A 12,000-nucleotide genomic window follows, 5' to 3' on the forward strand; every position below is an offset into this window, starting at 1 on the left:
TCTTATACTATTCATCCGATTGCGATGACATTTTGACCAGTTGTTGTGCGCACGCCCGCAAAGGTTTTTGAATTAGTACAACCATCTTCTTCTTCTTCTATTCGTATGCGTTCCTATACCATTCATCCGATTGCAATGAAATTTTGATCAAGTATTGTGCTCACGCCGCCAAGGTTTCTGAATTGAGGCAACCATTTCTTCTTCTTTTTCATCTATTTTATCTTCTTCTATTCGTATGCGTTCTTATACCATTCGTTGTTGTGCGCACACCTGCAAAGGTTTCTAAATTAGTATTATATAAAATACAAAGTTCGTTTAATCCAATTTTGGTTTGTTAGTGCATATTAATAACATTAATAACGTTTACGTATTTTGGATTCGATTTTAATTTAGTGTTCTTTTGTTTGACCTTTACTCCTATTAGAATTATTTTCATATTGATATATTGTATTACACAGATATTTTAATATTAAAAAAATAATTACCTCTTATTATTTTTTAAATATCTAAGATAAATATAACCACGAAGCGACCCTGTGCGAAGCCGGGTACTTCAGCTAGTAGTATATAAAAATTTAACCATTTTCATTGATTTTCGTGTAATACCCCGTTTACACGTGCATGGATGTACTGCGCACAGTAAGAAAATGTATGGGGAAACATCTATAATCCTGCAGTTGGCAAGATTACGTACATAAACCAAACAAGATTGGAAGATTCCAAATTGTGATGATTTATTGCGCGCAAGTAAGATTATTTTCGATCTGCGCCTGCGCAGTAGAGCGATAGAGGCGAACATGCCGGTAAAAAAACGAACTACTCACTTTGAGCTCCAATTTTCAATGACAACCTCGCGTCTCGCTTACTCTTAGAATGAGATTGGACAGACAGTCAGCACTTTTACATGTAAACAGCTATTGTCATGACAGTTTTAAATAAGCACAATTGCCGACAGTAATTCCATGCATGTGTACGAGCGCTATTATTTTAATATTTTTATTCTTACTGTGTGGCTTCCATAGAGTTTACTAACTTTACTGTCGTCGCCCAAAGTTGATTTTCGGCCTGTGGCTTGACATATTCTATTGTTCTCCGGCCGAGAACCACTGATCTAAACAGGATTGGTTAGTAACCACTCGGTCAATTCATTTGGCCCATGTCAGATTAACAGATTTTGTTTTTACAAGAAATTGATGTTAGCCACTTGCTCAACCTATTAGGTTCACATTGTGACTAAAACACAAATTGAAAAACAATATGTGTATTTTCCAGACCCATGATTCGACCCTGGGACCCACGACATTATAGACCGACGATAATAACAATAACAAATTATGCATACCATATTTTTTTATACATTTTTAATGTCAATCAATTTGCCTTTTTTTGTGATTTTACCGAGGCTTTGATTGCGACTTGCTGTCATATCGCCTCTTCTCTTCTAGAGGGGGATCCGCCGATCAGGTCCTCACTCCTATTCTGTTAAAGAACTTTCCAATTTCATTCTTTTTTTTGCTTTATACTACCGGCATTCCAATGTACAACCCTAATTTGATTTTTATTATCCATTTTGTTACAGAACCTCCCCCAGAATTTCTTCTAAATATCCTTCTGAAGTGTTTGTATACAGTCCACTGTTTTATTAAGGATTCAATTTTGTGTGATCCCATTTTAGCGCTAATTACGTAATTCAAATATAAATTAATTGAAAAACGATCGAGTATCTGGCATAATAACCCGTTCGTGTATTCCTAACATGGGCTTAACATTTTGAAATGTGTTTTTTTAAATTGCATTAAAAATCGTGCATTCGCAGGAGGACTGACTACGATGATGATAATTCAGGTCGATATTGGAATTCAGAGCCCACTGTGTTACGAATGCAAGTACGTATTTATTACGTGAATTGAAATGGAAATTGCGCACTAAAGGATTATTTTTTGTAAACACACATTCCGCATGAACCAGATACAACAAATTACGTCGCGTTTGACACGGCCGGCGAAGGCACGGGCAGGTTTTTTTAAAACGGACGTCATCGTGTGATTATTTGTTATTTTATTGGTCAACTCGATTCCTATTGACAGGTGCGTTGTACTTTCTACTATTAACACGTAGGTATATGTTTAATTATGTTATAGAAATGTATGCAATGAACATAAATTATAATATTTGGGCACCTGTCCTGGAATCAAGAATAATTGTCAGTTAACACTACACTCTGTCACACATAACTAATCACTGGTAGCGAATTATAATGTCTACTCTTCGATTAAAATATTAACGAATGCCTAGGTACATCATATAAAAAACAAACCAGAGTTGTGTAATATGTATGTATTGAAAGTGTTATGTTATTAGTTATTATACAATTATAATAAATTAGTAATATACATTATGATATGATTGGTATGGGTGAATTAAAATAACTTTCTTCGAATCTTGACTTATACAATTAATTTCAAAGATAATTTAGAGCTCAGTTGTGTTGTAGAGTGAAATAGTTGTGTCCCACATCTAAGAAAGGTACCTAGGAATAATGTCTGATTTGCGATTAAAATGGAATCGTTCAGAAAACACTTTTTAAAGTAGAATACGTATTGCTCCCATGACCCATATGGGGTGCCATTTTGGAGTTCGGTGTTATTTCAGATCTGTCAATTAAAATAGATATCGCATTACTGTAGAAATTGTCGTTCGAATATAATAGAATCTGAATTGATAATAATTTTTGTAGGTATCTTATTTTATCATTTGACATTATTTATAATATGTAATAAATAGATATGAATTAACAAACAATGCGATACATTATAGCAAGGCCCCCACAAGGAGGGGGGCAGATAGGGCTCTAGGCTAGGGGCCTGGGCTCAAGGGGGGGGGGGGCTCGGCGTAGCGGGTCGACCAGATAAATGATATAAACACACATTAAATTTGCTCTAATAGTAAAAAAAGTCGCCTGCGGGCTGTTTTATTTTGGGGTTATTCCCATTTTTAAATATACGGTTGTGCGATACAATTTTTAGTTGTTTTTTGTTGAAACTCGACAACTCCATAATTCGATGTGTTAAGAAATCGCTAAAAATACACTGAATTTTATTTGATCTCGAACACCATTTGGAAAGCTCCACAGTAGAGCGTCTTTAACCTTAGCGATGGGTAGGGGGCCGCCAAAGATCCGGGCCTGGGGGGTCTGCTTCAGGATGTGGGGGCTGTTAATATTTGACATAAATAGTTCACACTAAACTTTCCCAGTCATACTTATTTGTTTTCATTGAACTTATAATACATAGTACAACAGATGGTGTTGGTTAGTTTTTAAAATACATTAAACTCTGCCTAAACCAAACCATAATCGATAAAAAATATTTAAAATTATGTGTGATTTCATGGCATAAATTTAGATATTTTATAGATAAATGAATATTTTTTGACTAATATCTACTATGGCTTGGATTAGGCAGGGTTTCATTGAATTTTAAAAACTAACGAACACTATCTACACATTGTGGTCTTAGTTCAATGGAAACAACTACGTTTGACTGACAATGTTTAGTGTGCAATATTGATAACCTTTCATCGAATTGATCACTTCTTTTTGAAATCCCATATATCTACTATTAAGTATTTATACTCATGTTAAAGTATTCTTTTAATTATTGTACCACTAAAAAGACCAAAATGTATTTTCCGTCGATACTCCTACCTACACATTTTTTAATATTACAATAGTCTACCGAGAAGTGAGAACTATTTGTTTCCATAGTGAAAATCTACAATTTGACAGTAAAGTTGTCGATCATTTTTGAAAAGCATCCATTTCAAGCGTTGTGAATGGTTGGTCTTTCTATGTAAACGCAAACATAAAACTGTAAGACTCCGAAGTTATATTATATTTAGTTTAGGAATATAATATAGTTTCATTAATGACGTGTGTGTCCTTTCTCATTTCAGCAGACACAGGCAGCTCCCTTTCAAGCGGTAACGAAAACTACGTCTACACAACGGCAGACCCTCGCGACCCCACGTCACCAGACGCCTCCCTGGTGTACGTGTACGAGACCGCCACGAGAAAGAGGAAGATCGCCCTGCCGAAGAGTTACAAGACCAGGTCTCCCTCGCAAACCAGGCCGCCAGCCATGAGAAAGTTTAGGTAACGGATTGGTGCACCCATTGTTCCACTTTTAACTGCACCGCATCGTTTATTAATAACACGTCTTAAGTGAACTTTAACTTGGGAATAAAATATGTAACGTGATATGAAATGCATCACGCGAAGCTGCATGGCGTATAATATTATTATAATAACACGTATAGAGGTGAATAAATCATTTCTTTTATGCTTGTACAGTGGCGTAGGTTTATTTATTTATTAATTGAACACATTGGGGTAAGTACAATGCTGCCAACCGTACTATAATAATTATATTACTTACAACACTATACTTATAGTACAATACTTTAATAAAATTGTACAATAAAATAATTTTAAATCCGCGAAAATGTAAAATACTATAATTTTATGCAAATATGCCAAAAATACTATAATTTTTACCCTTTTGTACTATAATCAATATAGAAAAAGATGACAACACTGGTTAAGTATAACAGTTTCACGTGTCGACCGTGTCGTACCTATTATTTATTATAACACAATATAACAAAATAGGTATATATTTTTCTATAGGTATGTAATTTCACAACATAATATTATAATGATATTCTATAACTACTTTAAAAACCAGTGAAATGAATGATTACAACGACCGATACATTAAATAAAAGATCGAAACAAATGCCGACATGTCCAATTTCATGTTGCTTATATTTATTGCAATTAAAGACTTATAGAAGTCGGCGAATTGTCGTAGGTAATTTGAAAATACTATAGAATGAACAAAATTCAGCTTGAAGTGTGGACAAATCAGTAGGCAATTGAAAACATATATCGCATATTTGAGGGAATAAAACTATGGGTGTCGAATATATCAGCTTTATGAGAGACTATTTAAAAATAAGCAACTTTTAAATGTTCCTGTTAGCTGATGCAATTGCACCAAAATAAAACTATGTTAATTTGATAAATACACCCAAACATATTACTTTCTGTCTTATCTACTATTGTTTAAAAATTGATGAATAATATAAGTACCTAATGTATTAACAAGTAGGTACCTATAAAATACCAAGTTTGTACCCAGCGAATACAGAATAAATGGGAATTGAAATACCTAACGGGTGTGGAGTAACAAGTAGCAAGTAACCGATCTCGAGTGTAGAAGAATATGGGATAAGCATAAACACGTGTCATGAATACGTTATTCTAAGCTTGTCCTTCGTTCTGACAACTACTCTCGGTTTATGCACTGACGCTCATTCAATATTGGTGTATTTGAAGGTTGCAATACACACTATTGCACGTCTATAATGAGTGTTTCATTTCCATAGGTAACTCACGTATTCAAAACCCTGCTTCAAAATGTAGGTAGTGCATTGTAGTATATCTGAATTCTATTTATTAATCTGTTCTTTGTTTTTACCGTTTGAACGAAAAAAAACAACGCATGTTTTTGTCAATATATGGGAATCGAACACGCGCCTGCGGTTTCAGTACAAATTACTCTGTCACTGCTCTACATTTGAGACAATCATAAAACATTCGATGACAAATTATAAACTTAACCATTTAACACTACTACGAGCATTGAAAATATAAAAACATCAATGTTAATGTAAATTGATAAATCGCGCGGTGAACAGCATCATGCGATGTGTTGAATTACTAGTGACGTCGGTGACAAGGCGACAGGTACATAAATCGTTCTTCAAGTTACATGAATATTAATCTAAATGAGTAGATATTAGTTTAGATTAGGTAAGTGAAATATCACGATATACCTAAGTACCTATATTTCAAAATTTGTCAAAAATTGCTCATCTAATTTTCAAAATTCTCATTTTTTTTTATGACATATTTTAATTTTATTTATTTGAGATTTACAGTCTCTCCATAAACCAATAAATCATTATTTATTTTTTTGATACAGGTAAAAAGCAATAATATTTCTAGAACAATGTAATATGAAGGTACACTAATTAACAGAACCAAACAAATATCCATTTGCAAATTAATATCCAGTAAATTAAATGTTATTGTTAAAATTTAAATAAAAGAGTAGTCTTCGCACGCCACTGACTTTGTATCAATGACAATAGATACTGACAGGAGAAAGAAAAGTAGATTTACTAAAAAAATGTAGCTACAACCTTCGTTTTGTATAAGTAGTAATCATTTATTTATAAAAGAATGGAGTTACGGTTCTTTTATTTCTTTCAGTTTTTTCGAGATTGATGAACGCCTTTTCACACTATGATTAATTAGTATTTTTTCATTATGCGTATTTATGTTATAGGTACTGTGTATTATCTTTTCAATATGTAAATAGGACTTAGTTTCTTTTTTAAATATCAACTATGGGATTTCATTGAATGACATTGATGACACAATATCGACTGACAAAATAAAAAGCTATCGACGTTTTATTATTATTTAATTATTGAATCAGTACTCTTGTGCCATTGTAACTTTTGGCCAATACACCACATATTATACGGTGTATTTAAAGACCGATGCACACATGATAGCAATAATAGGCGCGCAAGTGTATACACCGGTAGGTACGGGTTTTCCACACATGGAAACGTTATTGATGGAAAACACAACGGATTTGGCTGCTACACGTAAACAATTATTGTTAACGGCTAAAAATTTAACATATTTAAGACATTCAAACAAATAAAATTATGTACCTATATAAAAATATAAACCTTAGGCTGCAGACACACGGCATTGCAGTAGACGTGCGTCGATGCAGGGTCTTGTTTGATTCCAATTGTATCCGATTAGAATCACCAGTTAGATTTGTTTTATCTAATTGGTGATTCTAATCGGATGTATTTTAACCAATGACATTATTAATGGACAACGTACTCAATACAGTAGCTAGCAAGTAAATTCGTGCATAGCGACATTCGCACATGTATAGGTAGATGTCATGCAATTTCCATTATGCGATATCAGCATCGGGAATTTATAGCAATATCACCTTTATTGTAATGGCGTTAGAACAGTGTTTCTAGTGTCAATGTTCATTTGAGCGAACCCGTTCGAACCGAACCATTCGGCAGACCCGACAAAGAGCATCGGGAATTTATAGCAATATCACCTTTATTGTAAATGGCGTTAGAACAGATTATGCCATTCGGCAGATCCGACAAAAAAGTGAGTGTCATTTTTTTTCCAGATGCTTCGTTCATATTAATGTCATTGATTTTAACAGCACGATAGACAGCGTCATGAAATACCATATAATCTTTCAATATACAATTTCATGGATTGTTAGTAAGTATACGTATTTCAAAATCTGAATAAAAAAACCAATCAAAGAATTTAAACAATTCTAACAGCATATGTAAGCATGTAACTATTGCTATGTTTTAACACCTAATTTGGTGCCACCAATCCGGTGAACCTGGGCATTCGTGCACCTAAAGCCGTGACTGTAATTGCTTTATAATATTATTATCTATATCACTTTGAGAAATTTAGTATCTATTCAACGCAAATACAGAAAGTTAGGGCGTATTATTTATTGAACTAAAACACAGTTATCTTAACAATCTTTCTCACGTGGGAAAATATCAGAAAATAATAAAATAAATTCAGTGTTTTGCTGCGTCAATCTGTGATGCTAATTTTATTGTTGTTAAATAGTTAAGTCTCACATAAATGAATACAAATCAATTCACACGAATTAACCGAAGCGATTTATTTCTTTAATGCATTTCTTAAAATAGCGTGCTAACACTGATTGCTTCGTGTTTTTTTTTATTAAATTTAAACCTAGTAATTTTCGAGACATTTCCATAGGTACACCTGTTCAAATTAAGGTTAGCATTATAAATAACCGATGAGGGACCACTCTAATTCCAATTAACAAATACATTAATCTTTATTGTTTAATTACAATCTGTTAAACTTTTTTAATAGTGACGCATTATGATTTATTAGGCAAGTGCTGGTAAAGATAATAGTTAGTTACCCAAATTAAAACAGTGTTTATTGTTTAGCTTGTATGTGTTGCAGCATTATGAACATAAGAATTTTATTTTTGTGGTCGTTAGAGTTTGCTATTTCTCAATAATACAAAAATTAGGGAGGTGCACAGGATTAACGAGGAGATAAAAGAGCGGACCGTATTAGCCCTCGTCACATCGAAGCTGATAAAGCGATGTTAGATCTGGCCCGGCTACGTGAGTTTAAAACACTCAAGAGGGTTTTAACCTAGGGGTTGCAATACCAAAAGAAAATACCAATACTGGTATTTCCTATTGAATACCGGTTTTCGTAAAATAATTAAAAAAACAGAAGTATCTACCAATAAATATAATACTTATAATATGTAAAAATCTCTTTAAAATATTGATATTTTATAGCATATATCATTGTGGTCACCAAGGTCAATGAAGGGCCACGGAAGTAAATCAGACATCGCGTAACCCACCAAAAAATGACATTCCTGTTAAGCCTTTTATGTTAATTAATACATTTTGTTTCCACTTTCAATACCGAATATATCGGTATTGTCTCATTTTTAAAACCGGTATTTCGGTATCGTAAAATACTAGGATACCGGTTTTGAAATACCGGTATTGCAATCCCTATTTTAACCTGACTTGTATATTATTCATTCGTTCTGAAAGGCCGCTAAATACTATATTTATTTTTAACCTGCGAAGATCAAGAAGTTTGGCGAGCGACAGGGATTCTTGGTGCTGATGATGCTCGAATTAAGGAACGGACTTGCACCAGGGCTCGAAATGGACCGGAACGCACCGGAGCGCCGTTCCGGTTCATATAATCCCCTACATTATCGCTCCGTCTCGTGTAAATATTAATTTTACCTTCTGAGCGAGATATGTCATATTATAAAAAAATCTAACACAATCGTTTTTTTAAATACATATATGTATATACTTAGATAAGTAACAGTGTTATCTAATATTTTCGTAAAATTATCAAGCGCTCCGGTTCGTAAAAAATTCCATTTCGAGCGCTGACTTGCACTAACTAAGAGGAAAATGACAGTTATGTTTATTCGTACTTACTAAAATGATTATCTTTTCTTTTTTCAGGAGGATACGAAACATCAATTGCCTGGACTGCAGACTGCTAGAGAACGCGGGATTTTTCAATCAACAAGAAATAGATATAAATGCGATGCCGCATCCATTGACTAAACCTCCGCCAGAAAATTTCGGACTGAGTCCATATGGGCATTTAAAAATCGACTATTCTTGCAGTTGGCATTCTTTAGATAAACTCATTAGCCATGATTAAGAATGTTTAACTGGATATAACGTATTTACAATGAGAAATAATATAATAATATACTATAGGTACTGTGACTACGTACAACTTACATGACACCAAGATTTTGTATATCGCTATATTGCTATAATTATTATTAAAGTATTTGTTCGAGAATAGAAGAATTTACCATACTTACCCATTTCTCTTATATTTAAACATTCCAATCACAATAAGAAATATTGCAAGTTAATGGTAGTAAAACACTTACTACAGTTTAGCTGTAGTTCCAAACTTATTACCTTTAACTTGCAACACAATATACATATCAGTGTTGTCTCTGGGGTCACTGTTTATATTTTATAAAATTGCCTTTACCTCTAAAAACACTATTATATGTATTGATTATTTTAGTGAGGCTAACATTTTTGAAGTCAATTATATTATCAAAACTATGTTTTTTCACATCCAACAGTCTGGTTTCAGGACGGCGATTGTAAGTATATAAAAATATAGATTGAAGTTCAAATATTATAGAATTGTAAAATAGTGAGTACTGAGTAGGTTTCATAAAAAAAACGGAAACTTACCAGTTATTTTACAGATTTTTAATTTTCACGTAGGAAGTTATCTAATTTTTCAATGACTTTATGAAAATATATTCACGGCTGCAGAAGGGATTTTTTTTGAAAACTATGTATGTAGGTATCTAAATAATAATCGATAATTATTAAATTATAAGTCGGCAAGTAATATTGTATGTTGGATAATAACAATATTACACCAATGCCTGCTGAATAACATACTTATTTAATTTCTTTGTAAGATAAATAAATACCATTATCAATGTATATTTTCTGTTATTTTATAATAATATAAACACTTGTTAATGATTTAAATTTGATTTTTAATAAATTTACTGCCGTTTCCCTCATTATTTTATTGTCTATGATTACAGTGGTAAGTCGAGTGAATGGAAAATCACTGAACAAAAACCATAAAATAAATATTGAACTGTCCTAAGTAGAGGAGTAGGATGGTTCTTTATCCAACAATAGATTTACTAGGCTGATGATGGGGGTAAACATGTAATATTATTTACACATCATTAAAAATATATCTACGAGTACCTACTGTCACTATCTTTCTATCATTTACAATATTTCTTAAGACTTGGGAGAACTTTTAAATAACATTTTAAATATTCGCTATTAAAATTAATAATTTCCTTTCGCTAATTAAACACTTTACTTATTTTATTATACATGGAGCACACACTTGTTAGTTATTATTCCCATTTAACACTTTTGCGAAATCTTAATATAATTTTTCTTAATTACCTACTTTATTATTATTAGTAGATATTATTGTATCTTATCTGAACACTTTGTAATTGTAGTCAATTTATGATTTATATTAGTGTAAATATAATGCGTTATTATTTATTTATATTATTAGGTATTGATTGTTCGTCATACAGTTCCGACATAGTAGGTAAAACGATCATAATTGACCATAATTTTATCATGGAATAGAAAACTGATAATGGAAATATTTGGGTGTGGTTGGATGTCATTCGCGACTTTGGATATGGTGTTGATCAATAGTCCTCTAATTATTGTACGATAGCGTCCGGATGTAGCCCGGAGTGAACCTTGGCAACATCAAGAAAATTAATCCATGTTCATATAATTCACACAAAATTAAAAAAAAAAACGTTTGAATGCCTTGGAAAATTAAAATTCGATTGTTTATTTTTTATCGTAGGGGGGCTCAAAATCGGTAAGTGCGTAGGGGCTGTACGGCCCAAAACGTACCACTACTGTCGGTTGAACCGGAGCACACACGGCCACCACTGGTCTAAACACATAAAATCTATTAAGTATATCTAAACATTATACGTACTTCTGTGAATACAAATGTAGTTTTGTGCTATTATAATGGAGCTGTTTGAACACTAAACAGCCTGTTTTAAGAAAACTTCTATTAAAAAATAATCGTTTAATTATATTATTTGCAATAAATTCTTCATTTGCCCTTCTGAGGCCGTTTCGTTGATTAATTATTCAACAACAAATCATGTTGATTAATTTATAAGTCTACGCAATGCCGAGAGTGCGTCGAGTAATATGTGGAAATGATGCATGAAGAACGCATTTTCCAGCGCTAAATACCAGCCATTCTCGGCGGTCTACGTGTTGGAATGTTTTGTTTTTATATTTTCAATTCTTCGAAATAAACTTTCGCGGCAGGTCGCATGCAATAAATATTTTATTTGATAAATAAGTCTCCATGTAGGTAATAATGCCTACTATAATAGACAAACACCCAGGCAGGTTTTATGGTCCGGATCCCCCAGGAAATAAAAATAAATACAATTATTTAGGTGAATGGAATATTAATTATTTTTCTTCGTCGGGACCTAATGACTGAGGATCGTAACCCACGTGATTTGACTGTCGGAATAGCCTTCTAAAAGGGTCTCCCACTCCTCTCTGCATTCTACGGTACTTAAAGCTAGTGCCAGTGGAGGCCCGGGGGTACCCATGAATTGGTGCAATCATCAGATACATTCAATGTTTGCTTTAATATTCTGATGCTGCATGTCTAGAAGTCTAACAGCGCGGACG

General features: G+C 33.1%; 1 protein-coding gene across 1 annotated transcript in view; it reads left to right on the plus strand.

The window, feature by feature from the left end:
- Positions 1-10,306, plus strand: part of LOC147064465 (uncharacterized) — a 55,362-nt gene extending 45,056 nt beyond the window's left edge. Inside the window, exons 2-3 of the mRNA XM_085957652.1 lie at positions 3,955-4,153; positions 9,196-10,306. Coding sequence (XP_085813778.1) covers positions 3,955-4,153; positions 9,196-9,400 — 404 coding nt within the window. The 3' untranslated portion in view covers positions 9,401-10,306. The remainder of the gene's footprint in view (positions 1-3,954; positions 4,154-9,195) is intronic.
- The last annotated feature ends 1,694 nt before the right edge of the window (positions 10,307-12,000 follow it).

Source organism: Rhyacophila brunnea, unplaced genomic scaffold (genome assembly GCF_057557595.1).
Source record: "Rhyacophila brunnea isolate RB1 unplaced genomic scaffold, BYU_Rbru_1.0 scaffold_7, whole genome shotgun sequence".
NCBI lineage: Eukaryota > Metazoa > Arthropoda > Insecta > Trichoptera > Rhyacophilidae > Rhyacophila > Rhyacophila brunnea.